The sequence below is a fragment of the Lissotriton helveticus genome, chromosome 3_1 (genome assembly GCF_964261635.1).
Source record: "Lissotriton helveticus chromosome 3_1, aLisHel1.1, whole genome shotgun sequence".
Lineage (NCBI taxonomy): Eukaryota > Metazoa > Chordata > Amphibia > Caudata > Salamandridae > Lissotriton > Lissotriton helveticus.
In genome coordinates, this window is record NC_136061.1 from 162,266,085 (window position 1) to 162,286,185 (window position 20,101).

Below are 20,101 nucleotides of genomic sequence, written 5' to 3' on the forward strand. Positions count from 1 at the left end.
TTTGACAATGCTAGTTAGGTCTCTCCACAACACCCCTGTGATTCTGAGCAAATCAGTTAGCCTCCCTATTCATGAAAAATAAAGAAATATGACATTCAGCACAAAGAACTATCACCAAGAAAGCAATAGAGCCCATGTGTTAGTGGAAATACATTTGGAAGCAGATAACATCTGTTGCCACGAACATCCATTTCAAAAGAGAAAGGAGAGAGAGAGAGAGTATGTGTTTGACAGTAAATAGCAATAGGTTTAACCAGGAGGACAGGGAATAAGAAAAACTAAAATTAGTACCATAATCAGCGGAAGGACAGCAAACAAGGTGAAGCAATCAGTACTTGGTCCGTGCTTCAGCCGAAAGAAGATTAAAAATAACCAGCATGCGCTGGCCAATAAGAAGGCAGCAATAAGAGTGACTAAGAAGGTCCGGACTCAAGGGCTCCAGATATGCAAGTCGCATAACAAAGAAATACATTTTTTTTAGGGTTTCCCTTGTGATTGTGAAATCTATTGTATTTATTATAAATCCTAAAAGGGGCTTCCATCCCACCTTGCTTTCCACTGGTTCGTGTGCATGCCACTTACTTTTCCTCCATTTCTGTTGGCTGAATCATAGTATTTCCTGTGTGCTTCTCGTCAGTTTCCCAGGGCAGAAGCACTGTTTTCATCTGCACACTCACCATTCCCCCTGGGCCGAATCAGAGATCCACTCTAGTGCTACCTTCGAGCAGTGCACTCACTAGTATATCCGGATACCCGGGGCACTCCCCAAAACCCCTGGGCCCACTCTAGTTAACTATTGCCTTGCGCTTTGAAAACCACTCTGTGATGACAGCGTGTAGTGCTGTGCTTAGCCCATTCATTTTTCATACAAAGACAGGCATTACTCGGTACTCACAGTAACCTAGTACTTCAATTAGCAACCCATACGCTGTTCAAAAATCAGCATTCCATCAAAATTTATCAGCTGGTGAATTACAGATTGCTGAACATGTGGGTGGCATTCATTATATTTGGAGTGGGGGTGTTTAAGCCAAACTAAAACAAAGTTGAATCATTACCCGAAACACAGAATCACAGAACTAGATTGGGTGATAAGAATTGACTAAGCTATATAAAAAAAAATCATAAAAGAAGCTGCTACCGATATAGACAGATGTACACATGTGTATAAGTAAAATGGCAATCACAGTCAAGACATAAAATGGCCGTAGTTGACAGAGCCATTACATAAAAAAAAAACATGCAGTGAGCTTTGGTAGGAAAAGTCAAATGTGAACTACATTGGAACATACTATCCGATGAAGAGGGCAATATGTATATATTTTAATCATGATTTTTTTTCATTCATTCCTTCTTTCTTCATTTATGCATCTGACCACCTCAAACTATAATCTCCTGTCAACGCTCTTGTTTGTGTTCCCATTATTGAATTACTGCCCGAATTATTGCTGTTCCAAGTATGACACTGTTCCCTGACGAGGTACAAATGCTGTTACCCTATCCTCTCCTTTAATTGTCCACTAAAGGAGGTGTAGTAACTCCCTAATGCACATGGGTCACACTGAAACTGCTCATGCTGCTCCATCGATAACGAGCACTCTTTGCTGCATAGAAATGCACACAATGTCAACTTTGATTAGCATTTTAATGTTTCCCCCAAATATATTTCATTCAGGTTTACTATTTCCTGCCCACATTTTTCCTTTTGTGAAATGTAAAAGGTGGTATTCTAAAAAAGACACAAAATCCAATTTTTTGCAAACCGTTCCCCATCCGTCCTTTGATGTCCCGCATTTCAGGATAATGTCAAGCGTTCATATCACATTCCTTCCTTATGTCACAATGAGCCATTCAGTCACAACCATTGTGTATCTGCCGCTATGCTACTGCTACTTCCCTAACACCGCTGTGAAAGTGCTCCAATATTTATTAAATAAACAATACAAAGCACACATTTGCATTCTAATAGGCAAAGCATGGATACAAATACATCGACAGAGTAAATAAACAAGTAGGCCCCACACTAATTATCATCTACTAATATAATAGTCACTGCTTACTAACAGAGTGAGCTCAGGAGGGCCCATAAAGTTTACTTTGCATTAATCTGACATAGCACTTCCCAGCAAAAAAAGGAAAGTGCTCCAGATAACACTTAAAATATCTATCTCAGAAGGTCATTTTAGTAATGTGTAACAAACAAAAAGCATGTAGTATTAACAAGGCAATGGGTAGGAGGTGCAAATAACTCATGCTGAGCTAGTGTGCGAGTGATTATGGCAACTGTTTAAATTGGCTTCCACAACTATATTTGTAATGGATTATGGAGATTAATCAGTTCGTAGGAAAAGGTTCTATATTGTGCTTCTGGCTTGGCCATTGAGATAAGTGTACAAGTAGTCTGATTGTAAGAGAATGCAGAATGCTCTTACAATGCGACAAATTGGAGGTCTCGAAAGATTTTTTACCAAACCGTTTAAAATGCATATCCGAGCAAGACTATTTAACCTTGATTCAACTGCCTGAGATAAGCATCCTCAAAATGAAGCCTTTGAGATCCAATAATTATATGGGAGATTTCCATAGTAATAGTGAGACTAAAAGCATCCAAAGCTTTAGGCCCAGATTTACTCTGGGCCGCCTTTTAGAAAACGTTTGTCTCCCATTCTGGTAATCCTGTTCAATAGCCTCGGAGTAGCGGTGTACGTATCACTCTCTATGTCGGAAGCCACAATATCCATAATTTTGAAGCCAGACAAGGGACCTTGCTAATTGCAGTTAATTACATTCTGATTTCGTTACTGAATCTTGGCAACAAGATCTTTACGAAGATCTTGGTCACACGACTGGAGAGCGAGCTTCCATCCCTAATCCACCCTGATCAGTCAGGTTTGTCCCTGGAACACGGTGACACCAAGAAAGCATTCCTCATCCTTGTGAGAAACAGGGTAACATACGTAGTGCCAGATTTATGACCCTAAATTGCATGGGCAAACGTGTTAGCGACCCGTTTGCGCATGCAAAAACAATTAGGGCCATGTACAATTCCTATTTAGCGAGTCACAATTTTTTTGCGACTCGCTAAATAGGAATTGCGACTCGCTATAAGGGAGGGGTGTTTCAAGGGCATCGTTTCCTAATAGCGACTCTCTACCCCATGTATCAATGTTTTGCGACCGCTATTGCGGTCGCAAAACACTCGCAATTTACCGCCCTCTTCAAGAGGGTGGTAATGCACTTGCAAATGGGAAGTGGTCCCTGGGGAACCCCTTCCACCTTTACAAATTCTGAGGAAAATATTTTACCAGGGGCAGGCAGTGGTCCCAGGGACCACTACTTGCCCTTAAAAAATAAAATGAAAAAGTTTTATACATTTTTTTTTTAATGCAGCCCGTTTTCGTTAAGGAAAACGGGCTGCATTTAAAAAAAAACTGCTTTATTTAAAAGCAGTCCCAGACATGGAGGTCTGCTGAGCCCAGCAGGCCACCATCCCTGGGAGGGCCAGTCATTCCTAGTGGGTTTTCAAATTGCGAGTGCCTCATGAATATTGATGAGGCATGCAATTTGCGACCCCATTGGGAATCGCAAACAGTGTCTCAGACACTATTGTACATGGCATTTTGTGCCTCGCAATCGAGCGCAATTTGCGAGTCGCAAATTGTCATGGTCTTACATCTGGCCCATGGTTCTCTCCTTACTTGATATCAAGAAGGTGCATGATTGAATGGATTTGGAATGCTGGCAGACACTCTTCAGAAACTCTTCAGAAACAGAAATCTGTACCGTGACTTAGGTGATGGGTCTTAGCAAACTCTGCAATCCATCGAGTTAGAGTCAAAGTGAAAAGAGAGCTATAGGAGGTGGCAGAGATGCAAAGACGAAGCAACCAGGCAAAGATGACCTCTTACATCTGCACTATCTTTTGAACACCGCTTACAGAGAATAATAATTAGCTGATTAGGGGATCTCCTTCAGGGAAGATGGCTTAAAGTAAAGGCTTTTACCAAAGACCTACTAATTTCTTTGGAAGACCCGGTTGCTCAGTTAAAGAGATACTTGTAGAATACTGCAAATTCCAGTAGGTGGTATGCTTCTGCATCAATTTACACAAATTTGAAAATCGGATAATAGTCGAGGACCCTGCTTTGCTTAGAAAACTTCAGGCTAACTCTACTGTTCATTGGCCAATAGCGGGAATTCATTATCTAGGAAGTGAAGCTGATTGGCAAGACTGCATTGAGGACAACCTCTCCACATTAGTGAGAGATGTCAAAGCAGGGATCAGATCCTACACAGATTGCAGCACGACAAATTAGGGTTTTGCCAAAAATCTTGCACCTGTTTCAGGCACCTCCACTTCCAAAAACACAAAGCTATATTATAGCTGCAAGAAATTGATAACTCATTTATTTTGAATCATGGAAGGCCTAGACTTTGATGGCAACATAACACTAGACACCCCAAGAAGGGAGAACTGGGTAATTCCCTACTTCCTTCCATTCAAGCCTTTCTCCTCAGACACATGATAGAGAGGCATAAAGGAGAAACAGCTGCACAATGGTGTTCAATTACCCACAGTTTAGCAAACAGACAGAGGTCCTTTGGATACCAAGGCAGGAAAGAGGGGCCAACGTGTATCAATCCTGCAATGTTATAAATGTGGGGCTAAGTCTTACTACCTTTCCCTCCCCTTGTAGCCCACTGTTTGGTAATTATTACTTTTAAATGTAAATCACTGTAGCCTTGGGAAGAAATGGGGATGCCACAAACTATTTTATGGGGTGAAGTTATGTCTTTGGAGGACCTATAGTAAAAATCTCATACTGACTCAGAAAGGGATCTCTACTTTCAGCAGAAACAATGGTCGTCCCGGACGAGAGTTGGTTCCCTTGTTGCCCCAACTTCTTTCAAGAAGCTCCTCCAAAAGTTGTCCTTTTTCCGACATCTAGTATCCAAAACTATATTCTATTCCTAATATCTTAATACACCTCGCATGGTTTTTAATTTACATCATCAGAAACAATGGGAAAGGAGCTAGGATTTGAATTAGACAAGGGCCAATGGAGTTAAATTGGTATTAGAGCTAATAATTTCACAAGGCATGCAAGGAAGAAAGAGGCTATCTTCAAACTGCTCTATCACTGGCATTACACGCTCCCAAGATTACAAAAGATTGTGGAGTTGTCTACAACAGTAAGAACTCAGAGCTGATGTCCTGGGTGGGATGCAACATGCTGGAGGATCGGACTTGAATAAATACCTAGAAATAGTAATCTTGAATCGTCCATCATAGGGCTTCTGCCATTTGCACTTTATTAGGGTGAAAGCAATCTACAGTTTGTTAGTGGCAGCCTAACCGGTCTTTCTGTCATTCGGCTACCAACGGATGAATTATGGATCCACAGAAATTGGTCACTTATTGGACATGAAAAACTGGTGTACTGCGCATAAGGCTTATACAGAATATTTAATAAGATGTGAGGCCTCATGCTGGAACATCTTAATCAGAGTTTCCAGAGGCTAATTTGTCCTATATGTTAAGAGTACTGGGGCTTTCCGACGAGGTGATCAATTTACATACTATGTCCTTGCCCATGTGAAGGAAGGAGAATAAAGGATCAAGAGGATGTGCAAACACATCTCGCTGTCAGAGCATGCAGTTATTTGGATCATTTGAGCACCTGGTTTGGGTTGGGGAGATGGGTTACTTTTCAGGGTGAAATTGGGTGAAAGGGATAGTTGACCACAGCAACAGAAATTTCTGTTGTCTTACATCTGATGTCATCACCAATGTTCAATAAAAATTGTGCATCTGTGTTTGTGTATCCACAACTTACCCACTGCATAAGCCTGCCACAAACCCCCTCCCCCCATCAGAACTGTTTTGCAACACCTGTATTGTCACTTATGTGTCCTCGGGATATACCTGTTGTTGATTAAGCTTTAATGAGATTGTCAGTTCACCCAGACCTGTTGCACAATATCTCACCGACTCTGGCAACCTCAAGAAACTCCAAAATAAAAGTAGGGTGGCTTAGAAAGTTGGTGATTGCCTATAGAAACCATACAAAGAGAGTAACATGGTAACACAATTCAGCTAGCTGTGCACACCGGTTAATAAAATGTTATCAAATTCCTAAAAGATGTTCGCCTCACAACACTCACGTCAGAAGACGAGACACAACTCGAAAGCGACCTCAGAGTGGAGGAAGTAGTTGCAGCTATCGGTAGTATACATTCAGGGAAAGTTACAGGCCCCAATGTCATCCCGATTGAGCTATGTAAAATGACAGCCTAACAACAGGCGCCATACCTCCTTAACATGTACCGAGCAAGTGCAGAGGCAGGGGAGCTCCCAAGGGACCAGCAACCATAGTGGCTATACGCAAATCAGGCAAACCAGTAGAGAACTGCACTTCATACCGCCCCATATCACTGCTTAATGCAGAAACTAAAATACTCATTTAAGTGCTCGCAAGTAGACTGTCACAATACATCAACAAATTGGTGCACCCTGACCAATCCGGGTTTATGCCCAGGAGAAATATTGGGCTCAACCTGAGGCATCTGCATGGAGTGTTAGAGAGGGAGAACATCATCAGAGAAGAAGCCATACGCATCTCCTTGGATTCACGTATGGCCTTCAACACCATTGAATGGCCCTACTTATTTGCAGTCCTGGAACGCATGGGGTCTGGCCCCAAATTCAGGGCTTGGATCCGCCTCTTATATACGAAACCCCTGGTAGCAGTGTTGGCTCATACGTGACACTGAAAAGTCTTTCCCCTCGGAAGAGGGACGCGACAGGGATGCCCCCTGTCACCATTCCTATTTACACTAGTGCTGGAGCCGCTCACAGCATGGGTTAGGGGAGACCCCTGATACGGGAACTCAGGTGGACGGACCGCATATTATTATATGCGGACGATATACTACTGTATGGTGCATCTCCAAAGTGTTCCCTAGCTAGAAGAATGAGCGTATTTACATACTTTGGGAGGTACTCAGGATACACAATAAACTGGTCTAAATATGTTTTATATGTCCTGCAAGGTCCACCTACAGCATTGCCGAAGGAATGCAGAATCGTGGTGGTAGAGGATGGCCTGAGATACCTAGGCATCTTCGTCACAGCAGACCCCGAGAAATTCAATGAAATAAACCTCCAAGAACCATTAAAACTACTACAGAGCGAAGTACGACACTGGCGCTCCCTACCCCAGACACTATTGGGGTGTGCCACGCTCTTCAAAAAGATGGCACTGTCCCGATTCTCCTATGTCCTCCAAAACACACCCATCCCGAAACCACAAGCCTACTTTCAAGCCATTGACGCAGAAATCCGTACTTTACTCAGGGATGGGAAACGACCGCGCACAGCACCGAAAAAATCTAGTAAGAGGATGGAATGACGGAGGCATCACACTACTGCCCAAGCAGGCATATTACCGGGCATCGCAATGAATAGTCATAAATTAGTGGGTACACAGACCATGAGATGACCCTGCATTTCAAATGGACAGATTCATTCTAGGGGTGGCGGGGAGGATTCTCACGGGCAATATATGCAAAATCAGGAAACAAGAAGTATACAGTACCCACAGCGCCAACAGTGCAGCTCTGGAACAAAGTACACAAGAGGTTGGGTTGGCACAACATAGTACAATCTACTCCACTCTGGGAAGCAGAGAAATTAGGCCAACTGATTAATTGCCCGGGGTTCCACATGTGGGACCTCATAGGCATCTCTTGAGTAGGAGACCTTTGGGACAAGGGAAGAGCCATCCCATTCGCAAATTTTCAACAGCAATATAATCTTGCAGTGACGGAAACCTTCTGTTATCTACTAGTCAAACACGTCTTGATGGCATTTACACCAGTGGGAAGTGCCCTCCCGGTAGCCTCCCCACAAGAAGATAGGCTACTCACAGACATAATGGATCGCCGAGCGATCTCATTGACCTACCAAAAATTAATAAACAACTTGACAGACCCAATGCAACGCTTATGGGAGTGATGACAGAGAGATATCAGGGAATTTGGCAATACTGATTGGCAGGAAGCCCTAGAGTCCCCTAGGGAAGTGGCAATACCCTCAAAATTGATACCAATACAGCTAAAGTACTACACAGAACCTACCTCCCCAGAGAGACACTAGTCAAAATGGGAAGAACTGATCCCCAATATGTATGTGCCAATGTGGATGTGCAGGCACATTCTATTATATTTTATGGGAATGTCCCAAGATTACAAGCTATTGGGAAACAATTATGCACACAATCACACAGGTATGCGGGGTCCAAGTACAACCTGAGCCCAAACGATGCCTCCTCAACATATGGGAGGCGACTGATCTCAATCGGAAAAATCAGATTTGGGCAACACTAGGTATGATGATCGCTGAGCGAAACAGTGCCAAACACTGTGGGGCTCAGGTTGCCCCAACCCTCACGGAATGGTATAATGATATGGATTGGGCGATGGTGGCTGAAAAAGCAGTTTACGTAAGCAGAGGATGCCCTAAGAAATGGGAACAGGTTGGGGGGGGATATGGAACACTCAGAGGAGGTTTATGCACATCACCCGCTCAGAATCCTATAATAACAGCTATTTAGAGCATCAGTCCTGAAAGCCTGGCAGCTAGATTAAGGGATCAAACGACAAGCAATGTGAATGACTTGTGTAATAACCAATATAAAGAAACAATGGGATGTTTATATACTGTGTGTCAAAATGTATTAACAATGTCTCACTACACAATAAAAAATATATTAAAAAATATATATATATTTTATCAAATGGCACACATCCATAACATGAACAAAAAACTTCCATTACAGCAAAAACAATGCATCAGAAGTACACACAGATAATGGGACTTCATTTTGATAGCAACTCATTTTACAGCACAACCCACAAACTGATTTGCTACCCGAGTCAGCCCTACCAATAGGCAAACCAGCGATCACTGAATTGCACAGGAATACCTGAAGTGGGAGCTGAACCAATGATCTCTGTGAAAACCCAGATTAAAAACCTTTTACAGTCAGAAAACAGCAAAGGCAAAACAGATTATTATAATAAACATTTATTTTGCTTCACATGCTCGTGAGACCACACTACAAAATACGAAAGCAAACATCATATAAAAAGGCTGCCTCTCTAAAAAATATTTCTTTTGGCTGTACAACATGATGCTAAGTCCCATATTTGTACTTGGCATTTTTAAAATGCATGTGCTTGCAGGCATTTCCTGTCTGAGAGAAGTCTGCCACTTGAAGCCAACTGCCAATTCCACCTAAAAGCAAACTTGAACCTGAATTCCCATCTTCAGCTGGCGATACCTCAAGAGTTAATGTTTACTAGGACCAGGGATTGTAGGCCGGTCGGGCAAGGCATCCAGTTTCATTGGCAATTTTCCAGTATCGATCCCGAAGAACAAAAGCTGCTGATTTTGGTTGCCGCTGGCGTGTGAAGATCCCTTTCTTGTTCCCAACCACACGAGTAGTTTCTGCCAGAGGAAGAGAGATTTCAGAGTCAAGCAGGCTATGAATACAATGCCCTTTAATTTCACAAGCTTAATTGAGAATGCAGAAGAACAAGTTACTTACTTTTGGTAATGCACTTTCTGGCAGATGTTCTATATATCCAGAAACCTTTCTCCAGCAGTGCTCCCACGCGTTGCTAGGTGTTGTCGTGCAGTTCAGTGTTGGTTTCATATCGTCCTGTTAGCGATGGAGTGGAACCGCATATAAGTACCACCCTGGCACACTGACTTCAGCTTTTGTATTTTGTATTTAATATATTTGTAAAGCGCATCAATCATCCCTTGGGACATCACAGCGCTAGGACGAAACAGTTTGGTTTTAGAGGATCAGTATCTGGGAAACAAGGTGGTTTTCAGTTTTTTCCTGAACAGCAGATGGTCGTCTGTCAGGCGGAGATCAAGTGTTAAGTTGTTCCAAAGGACTGCTGCTGCTTTGGAGAAGGATCGGTCACCCATCCTAACCTTTGACATGCGTTTGACTGATGCAAGGGCCAAATTGCATGATCTCAGATTTCGTGGGGGAATATGAAATTACAACTTATCTTGCAGGATGTGTGGTCCATTTTTATGCAAAATTTTGTGCTAGCTCTCTGACATACAGGTAACCAGTGTAATCCCTTTAGGCAATAAGATGCTGAGCTATATTTTCTTTGTTATAGATTAGTTTAGCTGCAGCATTCTGGACCACTTGGAGTCTGGCAAAGAGATAGTCGGCCATGCCATCATAAAGGGCATTGCCGTAGTCCGGTCTACTTAGGAGTAAAGCCTGGGTCACCGATTGTCTGCAATTATAGGGGATCCAGGGAAACAGTCGTCTGAGCAGTTTCAGAGTGGCAAAAGCTTTCCCACATAAGGTGCGTACTTGGTCCTGCATGGAAAGGGTGTCATCAAAGACAAAGCCCAGGTTTATTGCTGCTCGCTTGGGTTTTGGGGCAGTACTTAGAGCCTGGGGCCACCAACTATTGTCCCAAATTGTCTGGGCACCACCAAAGAGTAAAATTTCGGACTTTACAGCATTTGATTTTGAACAGTATTGGGACATCCAGTTTGCAAATTCAGAGAGGAAGTTTATTAGATTGCCCCTGGTTTCAGTATTAATCAGTTTATTTTGCAGGGGAATCACCAATTGGGTGTCGTCTGCGTAAGAGCAGATTTCAAATCACTTCCTGCTAAAGTCCGCCAGAGATGAGACATGCATTAAAAAGGGTAGGACTTAAGGTCGCTCCTTGCGGGACTCCATATTTAATATTCTTCGAGGAGGAAGTGTGAGATCCTATTTGGATCGTTTGGGTTCGGTCTTTGAGAAAAGAGGCGAACCATGATTAGGCTTTACGGCAGATCCCTTTTTTGTGTAATACTTGAAGTACTTTGGTGTGTGACATGGTATCGAAAGCCGCAGTAAGGTCCAATAGGATCAGTGCTACGGCTTGATTTTGATCGACCTGCGATCTAATACTATCCAATACCGCTAGTAGGGTAGCCTTGGTACTGGTATTTGTCCTAAAACAGGTCGGTGAGGGATCGAATAGGTTGTTGGTCTCAAAGAAAGCAGTGAGTTGTTTGTTGACTAACTGCTCCAAAACTTTAGAGAGATATTTAGAGAGCTGGGAAATTGGGTGGTAGTTGGCTGGATCATAGATTCAAAGTCCTGCTTTCTTTAGGAGGGGAAAACCACTGTTTTCTTCCATATATTTGGAAAATAGGCTTGCTCCAAAGATTGATTTAAAATGTTGGTAATGAGGGGACATAGGATGGGCACTAGTTTAGAAAAAATAAAATGTGGGCAAAGGTCAAGTGGGGATCCTGCCTTAACTTCAGCCATGTCTTTTGCTACCTGTTCCTCTGAAAGAGGGTTCAGAGTATCAAGGTGGATTTTTGCTGCGGGGTGTGGGGCCAGATTTTCCCAATCATTATTGTCCTCCTCATGGGCATTATCAAAAGATGCGTACATTTTTGTCACTTTATCAGTGAAAACGTTAATTTACTCACAATTCTCTGTCGTGGGAGTCATAGTTTGTGATAGACTAGAGGGTTTGCAAAGTTTGCTAATAACTTTGTATAGTTCCTTCAAAGAGCTACCATTGTCTTCAACCCTTTTTGTGTGGTAAGTTGTTTTGGCATGTTTTAACGTGCAGTGATAGTTTTTCAGTTCAGCTAAATAGTTTAGTCTCTCAGTGCTATCTTTTGACAGTCTCCATTTGTGCTCTAAGGTTTGGCATTTTCGTTTGTTTAATTTTAATTCAGGCGTATACCATCTTTCTAATCGGGAGTTAGGAACTGGTTTACTATTAAGTTTAGGGGTGCATTTTTCTAGCGACTTCTTGATCTCTTTTTGTAATTGTGCAGCTGATGTGGAGGCAGAGCTAGGGAGGAGGGCAGCAGAGTCATGGTAAGTGAAATGAGTAGAAAAGGTTTCCTGGGTAATTCGATTCCATGCTCTTTTCCCTTCTTGATATGCTGTTTCAGTCTTGGGTGATTTATTTGGTAGGACTAAGGAAAAAGGGATTAAAAAATGATCTGTCCAATGAAGTGGTTTGATCTCATGAAAGTTAATGGTCATTATATTGGAGAACACCAGGTCCAGGATGTGGCCAGCCTCATGGGTTGGTTCCAGTATCCTTTCTGTTAATTGCATTATGGCCATATCATTTTCCAGGTATTTGCTGTATTTTCGTAGTGAAGATTAAAATCGCCTATGACTAAGTACTGGCTCTGTTTCAGACAGAGAGGAAGGAGTTGTGTAAGTAAGTCAGTGCTTAATCCGGGATGATGGCTAGTGGGATTGTAAGTAACAGCACCGCCCAATAATCCGCTTTTGCCCTTTGAAATTGAGAAGGCTAGGATCTCATGGATTCCCGTTTGGATGACTGTGGAGGGAATGCAACAGAGATACTCTTTAAAGAGAATGGCTAAACCACTGCCTCTCTTACCCTTTCTATTCTGTTTTGGTATTTTATAGCCGGGTGGTAATGCCGATACAATATCAGGGGTATTATTGTCATCTAGCCAGGTTTCGGTGACAAAAGCAAGGTCTGGGTTTAGGTCAACTAATGTGTCCCAGATCTCTGTGCTGTGTTTAGGAAGGGATCTAGCATTAAGATAGATACAATTTATAGTTGAGGTACAATGCTGATTGTTTGTAGCTATACCTGTGGTGTATGTATCTAGACAGCCCCACTTGCAATCTAGGCATGTGAAAGGGCCTTCAAACTCCTCCGGAGAAGCTTTTGTACGGCACGGTATGGTATTTTGTTTACCTGCCAGTTTTAAAAGCATATCTTGTGAGTAAATAGTTTGAGAGCACTCTTCTAAAATGGAAAAGGCAGAGTTTCTGGCCCCTGGGCCCGTTCGGGCGCGGACGGGCTTGCCTGAGGGGCGCCTTTGCTGCGCCAGCGGCGCGCGTCAGCTGCGCATCGAAGCAGGCATCCACTTTATATGTTGCCGGTTTGGCAGCAAGACTGCCATCCAACGCAGGACTTCCTGCCGGGAGAGATACTTCCGGTCCGCGTCTAAACTCCCTCCACTCAACCGGAACAATCCGTGGTGGACCAGGGAGGTACGCAGTAAGAGCTGGGCGTGATGTGCAAACAAGCGATTATGTGCAAAATAAGCGTTTTGAATCTAATAAATCAGGAGATCAGGAAGTGAGTAAACTTAGTTAAAAACAATTTGCAGTCTAAAATGTACAAGAGAGCGATGCTTTTTTCCTTTTCCTCCCTGAGACAAGGAGCCTGAACAATTGTTGGTACCAGTGTGCTGAGCTCTAACTTGGAACCTTTTTTGATTTAAAAAAGGCTACTCTACAGAACGAGGAGGTGGGAGGGTGATAAGGAATCTGAGGTTTGATAGAGTATCGACCAGGAAGAGTGTTACCAAAAGGTAAGTAGCTTGTTCTCCTGATGGACACTTGCAGGTTCCTCACCTTAGTACAGACACCGAAGGTGCAGGTAGAGGGTCTGTAGAGTGGACTCAGCCCAAAAAGTCCTGCAGAACCAAGCAGGTGAAGTGTCCTTTCCACCAGACGTGGTCATTAAGGCAGTAGTGAATATTTACAATGATGCACATGTCACAGCCTGGCAGATGTCGAGGACAGGCACTCCACGAGCCAAGGCAGCTGCCTTAGCCCTGGTAGCATAGGGTGTTAGACTTTCAAGTGGCTGCTACCTGGCCAGTGTGTAGAAGGTCTTATGCAGAGGACTATCCACTTCAATAGAGTTCTTGCTCTTCTGCACAGGCTCCTCTTTCTTCGCCCTGGAGAATCCCATAAATAGCTGATCATCCACATGGTGTTCCTTGACACGAGCAATGTAAAAGCTTAAAGCCCTTTGGGGGGGGTTCAGCCATTGGAGCCTCCTCCTATTTGGAGAGGAAGGAGGATCAAGGAAAGCAGGCAGGGTGATGGATTGCTTTAAATGAAAAGGAGTTATGACTTTTGGCAAGAGCACCACCCAAGTCCTCAGCACCATCAGGTCTGGGGAAATAGGTGGTGTATGGAGGTTGCACTGAAAGTACCTGGTGTTCACTCGCATGACAAGCTGACGTAATTGTGATGAGGATGGCAGTCTTCAAAATCAGGAGATGCAGTGAGCAACTATGATTTAAAGCTTGAAGGGAGTAACCATGAGAAATGTCAATACCAAGTAAAGGTCTTACTGTGGCATCACAAATGGCTTGGGAGGGAACAATTTTGGTCAAACCTTTAACAAAATGCATTCCAACAAGTGATTTATACAAGGACTATTGGTCCGGTAAACACGGAAAGGCCAAAAGGGCTGGTAAGTACCCTTTAATAGTGCCCAATACAAGGACTTGCTGGGATAAAGTTAAAACAAACAAAAGGACATCCGACAGCTCTGCTGTAAGGGATCAATCTTACAAGGGCCACACCAGACATCAAATTTGTCCAAGACCAAGGCATAGATGGATTTCGTAGAAGGGTGCGTGGTGGCAAGGATAATATTTACCTCAGGCGGCAAATCAAACGCAGTCAGTGGCCACAGCTCAATGTCTACACAAGTCGGTGTAGATTGCACAGGTCTGGATGGAGGACTCTGCCCTGCTGCAGCAACATAAGATCCTCCCTAAAAGATAGCCTGGTTGGAGGACAAATGCTCAAGCCCAGAAGCTCCAGGTACCACACTCACCTGGCCCAACCTAGAGCCAAAGCATGATTTGATCCCAGCTGTACGTGTCCTGTTTCGGAATTTTAGGCAGGAGCGTTAAGGCATACGGGATATTTATGATCCATTCCATATGGAATGCATATAAGCGTTCTTGCAGAAACTTCAACAAGTAAAATTCTTGACAGTGGGGAAACTATCTAGCCAGAGTTTTCCCCACTGTTGGAAGGTGAACTGCACCACCTCGGATTGTAGATGCCACTCTGTTAAAAGTTAGGCTGAAAACCGTCAACATTATCGGCGCCCTCTTGCTCTCCTTAAACCTTTTTGTGCGCGTAAAACAGCCGCCATTTTGGACACCATGGCTTCCCTGCTCTCGCCGAGAGCCAGCGCGTCCCTCTCTCTCTCTCCTAACTTCGCTGGCAACCCCCCCCCTGCTTGCACCTGCCTTGAGTCATAAACCCCTCTTCGGCGCTGCTCTGCCCCAGGCCCTCATCCTGTTCCCAGCGCGACACCTCCCTGCTTCCCCATCATGACCTCCGGCCCTTTTGATGCAAACCCCTTTTCCCCGTGTGCCCGTTTGTCTCCCCCGTTCCCAGGCCGACGCCTAGCTCTGCCGATACCAATCTCTTGCCCCTCCCCATACAATAGGAAGCTTCCCTCCTCAAAGGACCCCCGAGATGATCAAAGCCCCCCCCCCATCCCACGAGATCCGATCGAAACCCGCACACTCCGTGAATCGGCGGAATACCCAGCTGCGCAATGATCGTCACCTGTTGTGAACGGGGCGGGGACTTCCACTGTAGCCTTGCATGGGAACGGGCTGGGAAGGGGGGATTCTGAGGATGTCTTTCCGTACATCAAAGTATCAACGAGAATGTGTTACATGTAATAAAGAGATAAACTTGTGTATAAGAGGCCAGGCCTCCGGGATGCAGTTAGAGCACCTCAGAACGATACCTTCTGTCCGTTTCGTTGTGTTCTCCTCCGGAGCGAATAAAAACCTTGTTTCCTGCCTTCCAGTCTCCAGCGCCTGCCTCTTCAATAGTTTAACTTCTTTGTGGGTTCAAGAGGCGACATCGCCGGGCAATAATTAAGGATCTTATATTCTGGTTGGTAGTGCCCCCCAGTTTGTATTTTTTTTCCACAATTGGCGTCCCAAGCGTGGGGCCCATCAGCGACCCATGGATCCAGTGGGAGAGGTCCTGACGACAAAGTGAACGACTGCAACGATCGGGAACGCGTCTGTCCGATAGACCCTCGTCTGACAGCCGATCATCCGAACTTCACTGGTTCCGAACAGACCTCTCTCGAGTGATCTACGGTCCTGACTGGGAACCATCAGGAGTGCCGCGAGGATAACGAAGAAGAGAGGACGATCGGGCGCTGGATTCGGAAGTCAGGAAACTGTCCATGCGGTCCGGGTAAGGTCGTGTTACCACGACAAATTGCGAAAAATTGCTTGATTGTTAAATACTAGTATTGCTCTTTTTGTTTATTTGGAGATTCACTGTCTGCAAACGGAGAAACAACAGGCTCTCTCTTTGCAAGCAGTGGAGGATAGGTAGGGCAGACAACCGTGCTTATTTTTCTCCCCCACTCAATAGTCACCTGAAACTGAGCTGTTGTTCACAAATTATTGTTTCCTGGAGATTCCCTGTCTGCAAACAGGGAAGAGACCACCCTTTTTGCAGATAGTGAAAAGGGTAGGTAACGCAGATCTTTGCGGACCTACTCATTCTCCCCATTGTTATTTATCGGTCTTTTGTTATCTTGATCTATGAGGGATTCACTGTCTGCAAACGGAGAAACAAAGGTCTCTCTCTTTGCAAGCAGTGGAGGATAGGTAGGGTAGCAGCCGTGCTTATTTTTTTTCCCCCCACCCTATAATTGCTTGAAACTGAACTGTTGTTCGCAAAATTATTGTTTCCTGGAGATTCCCTGTCTGCAAACAGGGAAGAGACCACCCTTTTTGCAGATAGTGAAAAAGGTAGGCAACGCAGATCTTTGCGGACCTACTCATTCTCCCCATTGTTATTTGTTGGTCTTTGGTTATTGTGATCCATGAGGTATTCACTGCCTGCAAACAACGTAGAATAGAAATATTCTGTCTAGTCTTTGCACCTAGTGATAAGATAGGCAGTGCTGACTTTTTAGTCCCTCGTTACGAGCCGTCATGTCTGTCTTCTCCCCATTGATTGGTAGCCTGTTTAGCCCGGACCGCTTATTAGAGATGGACCATCCAGCCCCACTGGAAGGCACCCCTAATAAGGACATGTTCATGAAGCATGGATTGACCGCTATTGCCTATAGTAAACTATGGCATAAATATACAAAACAGGGTCAAGAAAGTCAATGGCCCCTGATAGGATCCTTCGATGATGATAAAATAAAAACGCTAGAAACTGCCCTAGGTAAAAACAAGACAACACCTACTATGCTTGATAGCTTCGGCATGTGGCGAAAAGAAACTGAACAGCGTAAAAAGAAAACTGAGAGTAGGTTGGAAAAAGAGCTGCAAAAAGCAGCCCACCTAGCTGCTCAGAAACTGAAAAAGGAGATAGAGGAAAGAGAGAAAGCTAAACAGAAACTAGAAAGGGAAACGCCAAGCCAGTGTCCGGTTAGAACCCCCTCCATGCTCTACCCTGATTTACCCTCGAAACGACAAGCCAATGAGGACCTGCTGTTAGGTCCCCCTATCATCTACATGCCCCCTCCATATGCCCCTTCTCGACCCTTGGCGCAGCACGCGCCACCCCCAGGTACAGGCGAAGGTACCGCCGCAGCATCGGCCCCAATGGCCTCTGTGCCAGCCGAACCCCTGGTATTAAAACCCGCATCAACGGCAACGTTAGACGAGCATGAGACTCGAGGGGCTGGCCTTGCAAGAACAAACAGACTAGACAAAGATGAGCGAGCGGGGATCGACAAAATAGCAAGGACACTGGTAGAAAGGAAGGATGATGAAGAGTACATCACAGATATGTTCAGCTCGTATACGGGGAGTCACAGACGACATTTTACCGTACGACTGTGTTATCATGTCTTGAATGCATACGAGGACCGATATCGAGACAAAGGTCCCGAGAGCCTAAGGACTCTGTACCGGAAGGTCGATATCGGGGATGAGGGCGAGTGTGATGTGTCGGACCTCCTTACGCGTACGCTTGAGGTTTTCCGCCACCTCACTGAACGAAAGCCGGGAGCTAAATCCACGGCCCCCGTAGTGACCGAACCACCAACCGAGCAATCTAACACCATGATGCCGATACGTGAGGCTGCCCCTTACTGGGTTCCCCCTCGAGGTACAGGGACTCACGATGATGCAAACAACCAAGATGCGAAGGGAAGGGTAGTATACAACTGGGTCTACCAGCCATGGGACCGGCAAGAGATACTGACATTCCGGAAATCTCTACCCGACCTACGTAAAAACCCCACTGCCTTCTATACTGAATTGGGTACAGCCCTGGGTTCAACTATCATGACCCTGGCTGACATCGACTTGTTCTTCGGGTTATGTCTACCAGCTGATGTGTGGAAGCAAATCCGGAAAGTCGACCACCTTGAGCTGTTCGGACATACCTGGCCACAACTCGATGACTTGGACAAACAACGGGGACCAGGACAAAAGCCGTTGAAATCCATTCTAGACCTCCCAGATAAAATTGTAGAGAAATTAAAAACCCTAATCCCAGAAAAGAAAGTGGACTGGTCGATAGTAACAGCCTGTCGCCAAAAACCCCAGGAGGATGTATCGGAATACTTCTCCCGGTTTGAAACGGTGTTCTCCGATTACAGCGGCCAGGACATGACCACTGCAACCGGACACCATCTGTTTGTCCAGAATTATGTTAAGGGCCTATCATTGGACATCTCCCAGAAACTACAGGCCAGCGAGAGTAGTTGGGCAGCCTCCAAACCTACAGCGATTCTCCAAATGGCCCAATATTATGAGCATCAGAAAAATGAAAACGATAGGGCGACAGAGAAAAAGAAGAAAGACTTAAAAGAGAGGGTGATGATTGCCAAACTGCAAGGGGTGACTATAGGACGAGACCAATACCGGGGAAACTACCAGACAAACGTCCCTAAGACTGCATTTCCCCAGGACCGCACTCTGACTCCCTACAGTGGACGCACAGACCTCAGAGATGACCAGTGCGCTTTCTGCAAAGGGACTGGCCATTGGAAATCCCAGTGCCCAGTTCTCCTGGAAATGATCAGGAACAGAGACCCCAGGGATGTAGCAAACGGACCGAGACCTAAGGGACCACAACGAGGGCCCCCAAATGACGCGACTAATGACAGATCAAGCAGACCGAATACGTTCGATCGACCCAGACAGAACCAATATCAACAATCTGTAAGTCCAGTGGGTCGCTCACTACTTATCCTACCAGCGTGTAGCCCCGATGCGTTGTGGTCCTTGTAGTCAGCATCAGCGGGTGCGCCTCTGCCTGGGTCTTGAGGAAAAATCAGTCGCGTTGGCCATCCCTGGACACCGGTGTTTCGAGGTTGTTGCCTCTCGTCAGCAGGGAGTAGGAAAGTGTGAAGGGGTGCTGAGTAGGCTGCCAAAAATATTTTCAGGTTTGGTACCGCTCGTGGCACGTAGGAGCGCAACCCGGGCTCGTCAGCCCCACCGGCTCAAGGGAGCCTGAATGTACAAGTAAGTCCAGTGGGTCGCTCACTACTTATCCTACCAGCGTGTAGCCCCGATGCGTTGTGGTCCTTGTAGTCAGCATCAGCGGGTGCGCCTCTGCCTGGGTCTTGAGGAAAAATCAGTCGCGTTGGCCATCCCTGGACACCGGTGTTTCGAGGTTGTTGCCTCTCGTCAGCAGGGAGTAGGAAAGTGTGAAGGGGTGCTGAGTAGGCTGCCAAAAATATTTTCAGGTTTGGTACCGCTCGTGGCACGTAGGAGCGCAACCCGGGCTCGTCAGCCCCACCGGCTCAAGGGAGCCTGAATGTACAAGTAAGTCCAGTGGGTCGCTCACTACTTATCCTACCAGCGTGTAGCCCCGATGCGTTGTGGTCCTTGTAGTCAGCATCAGCGGGTGCGCCTCTGCCTGGGTCTTGAGGAAAAATCAGTCGCGTTGGCCATCCCTGGACACCGGTGTTTCGAGGTTGTTGCCTCTCGTCAGCAGGGAGTAGGAAAGTGTGAAGGGGTGCTGAGTAGGCTGCCAAAAATATTTTCAGGTTTGGTACCGCTCGTGGCACGTAGGAGCGCAACCCGGGCTCGTCAGCCCCACCGGCTCAAGGGAGCCTGAATGTACAAGTAAGTCCAGTGGGTCGCTCACTACTTATCCTACCAGCGTGTAGCCCCGATGCGTTGTGGTCCTTGTAGTCAGCATCAGCGGGTGCGCCTCTGCCTGGGTCTTGAGGAAAAATCAGTCGCGTTGGCCATCCCTGGACACCGGTGTTTCGAGGTTGTTGC

The 20,101-nt window shown here is 45.4% G+C and overlaps 1 protein-coding gene across 1 annotated transcript in view; it reads right to left on the minus strand.

The window, feature by feature from the left end:
• Positions 1-9,072: 9,072 nt before the first annotated feature.
• The window catches only part of GUSB (glucuronidase beta), a 205,581-nt gene continuing 194,552 nt past the window's right edge, over positions 9,073-20,101 (minus strand). The window contains exon 12 of the mRNA XM_078679464.1: positions 9,073-9,511. Within this exon, the coding sequence (XP_078535590.1) occupies positions 9,363-9,511 (149 nt within the window). The 3' untranslated portion in view covers positions 9,073-9,362. The remainder of the gene's footprint in view (positions 9,512-20,101) is intronic.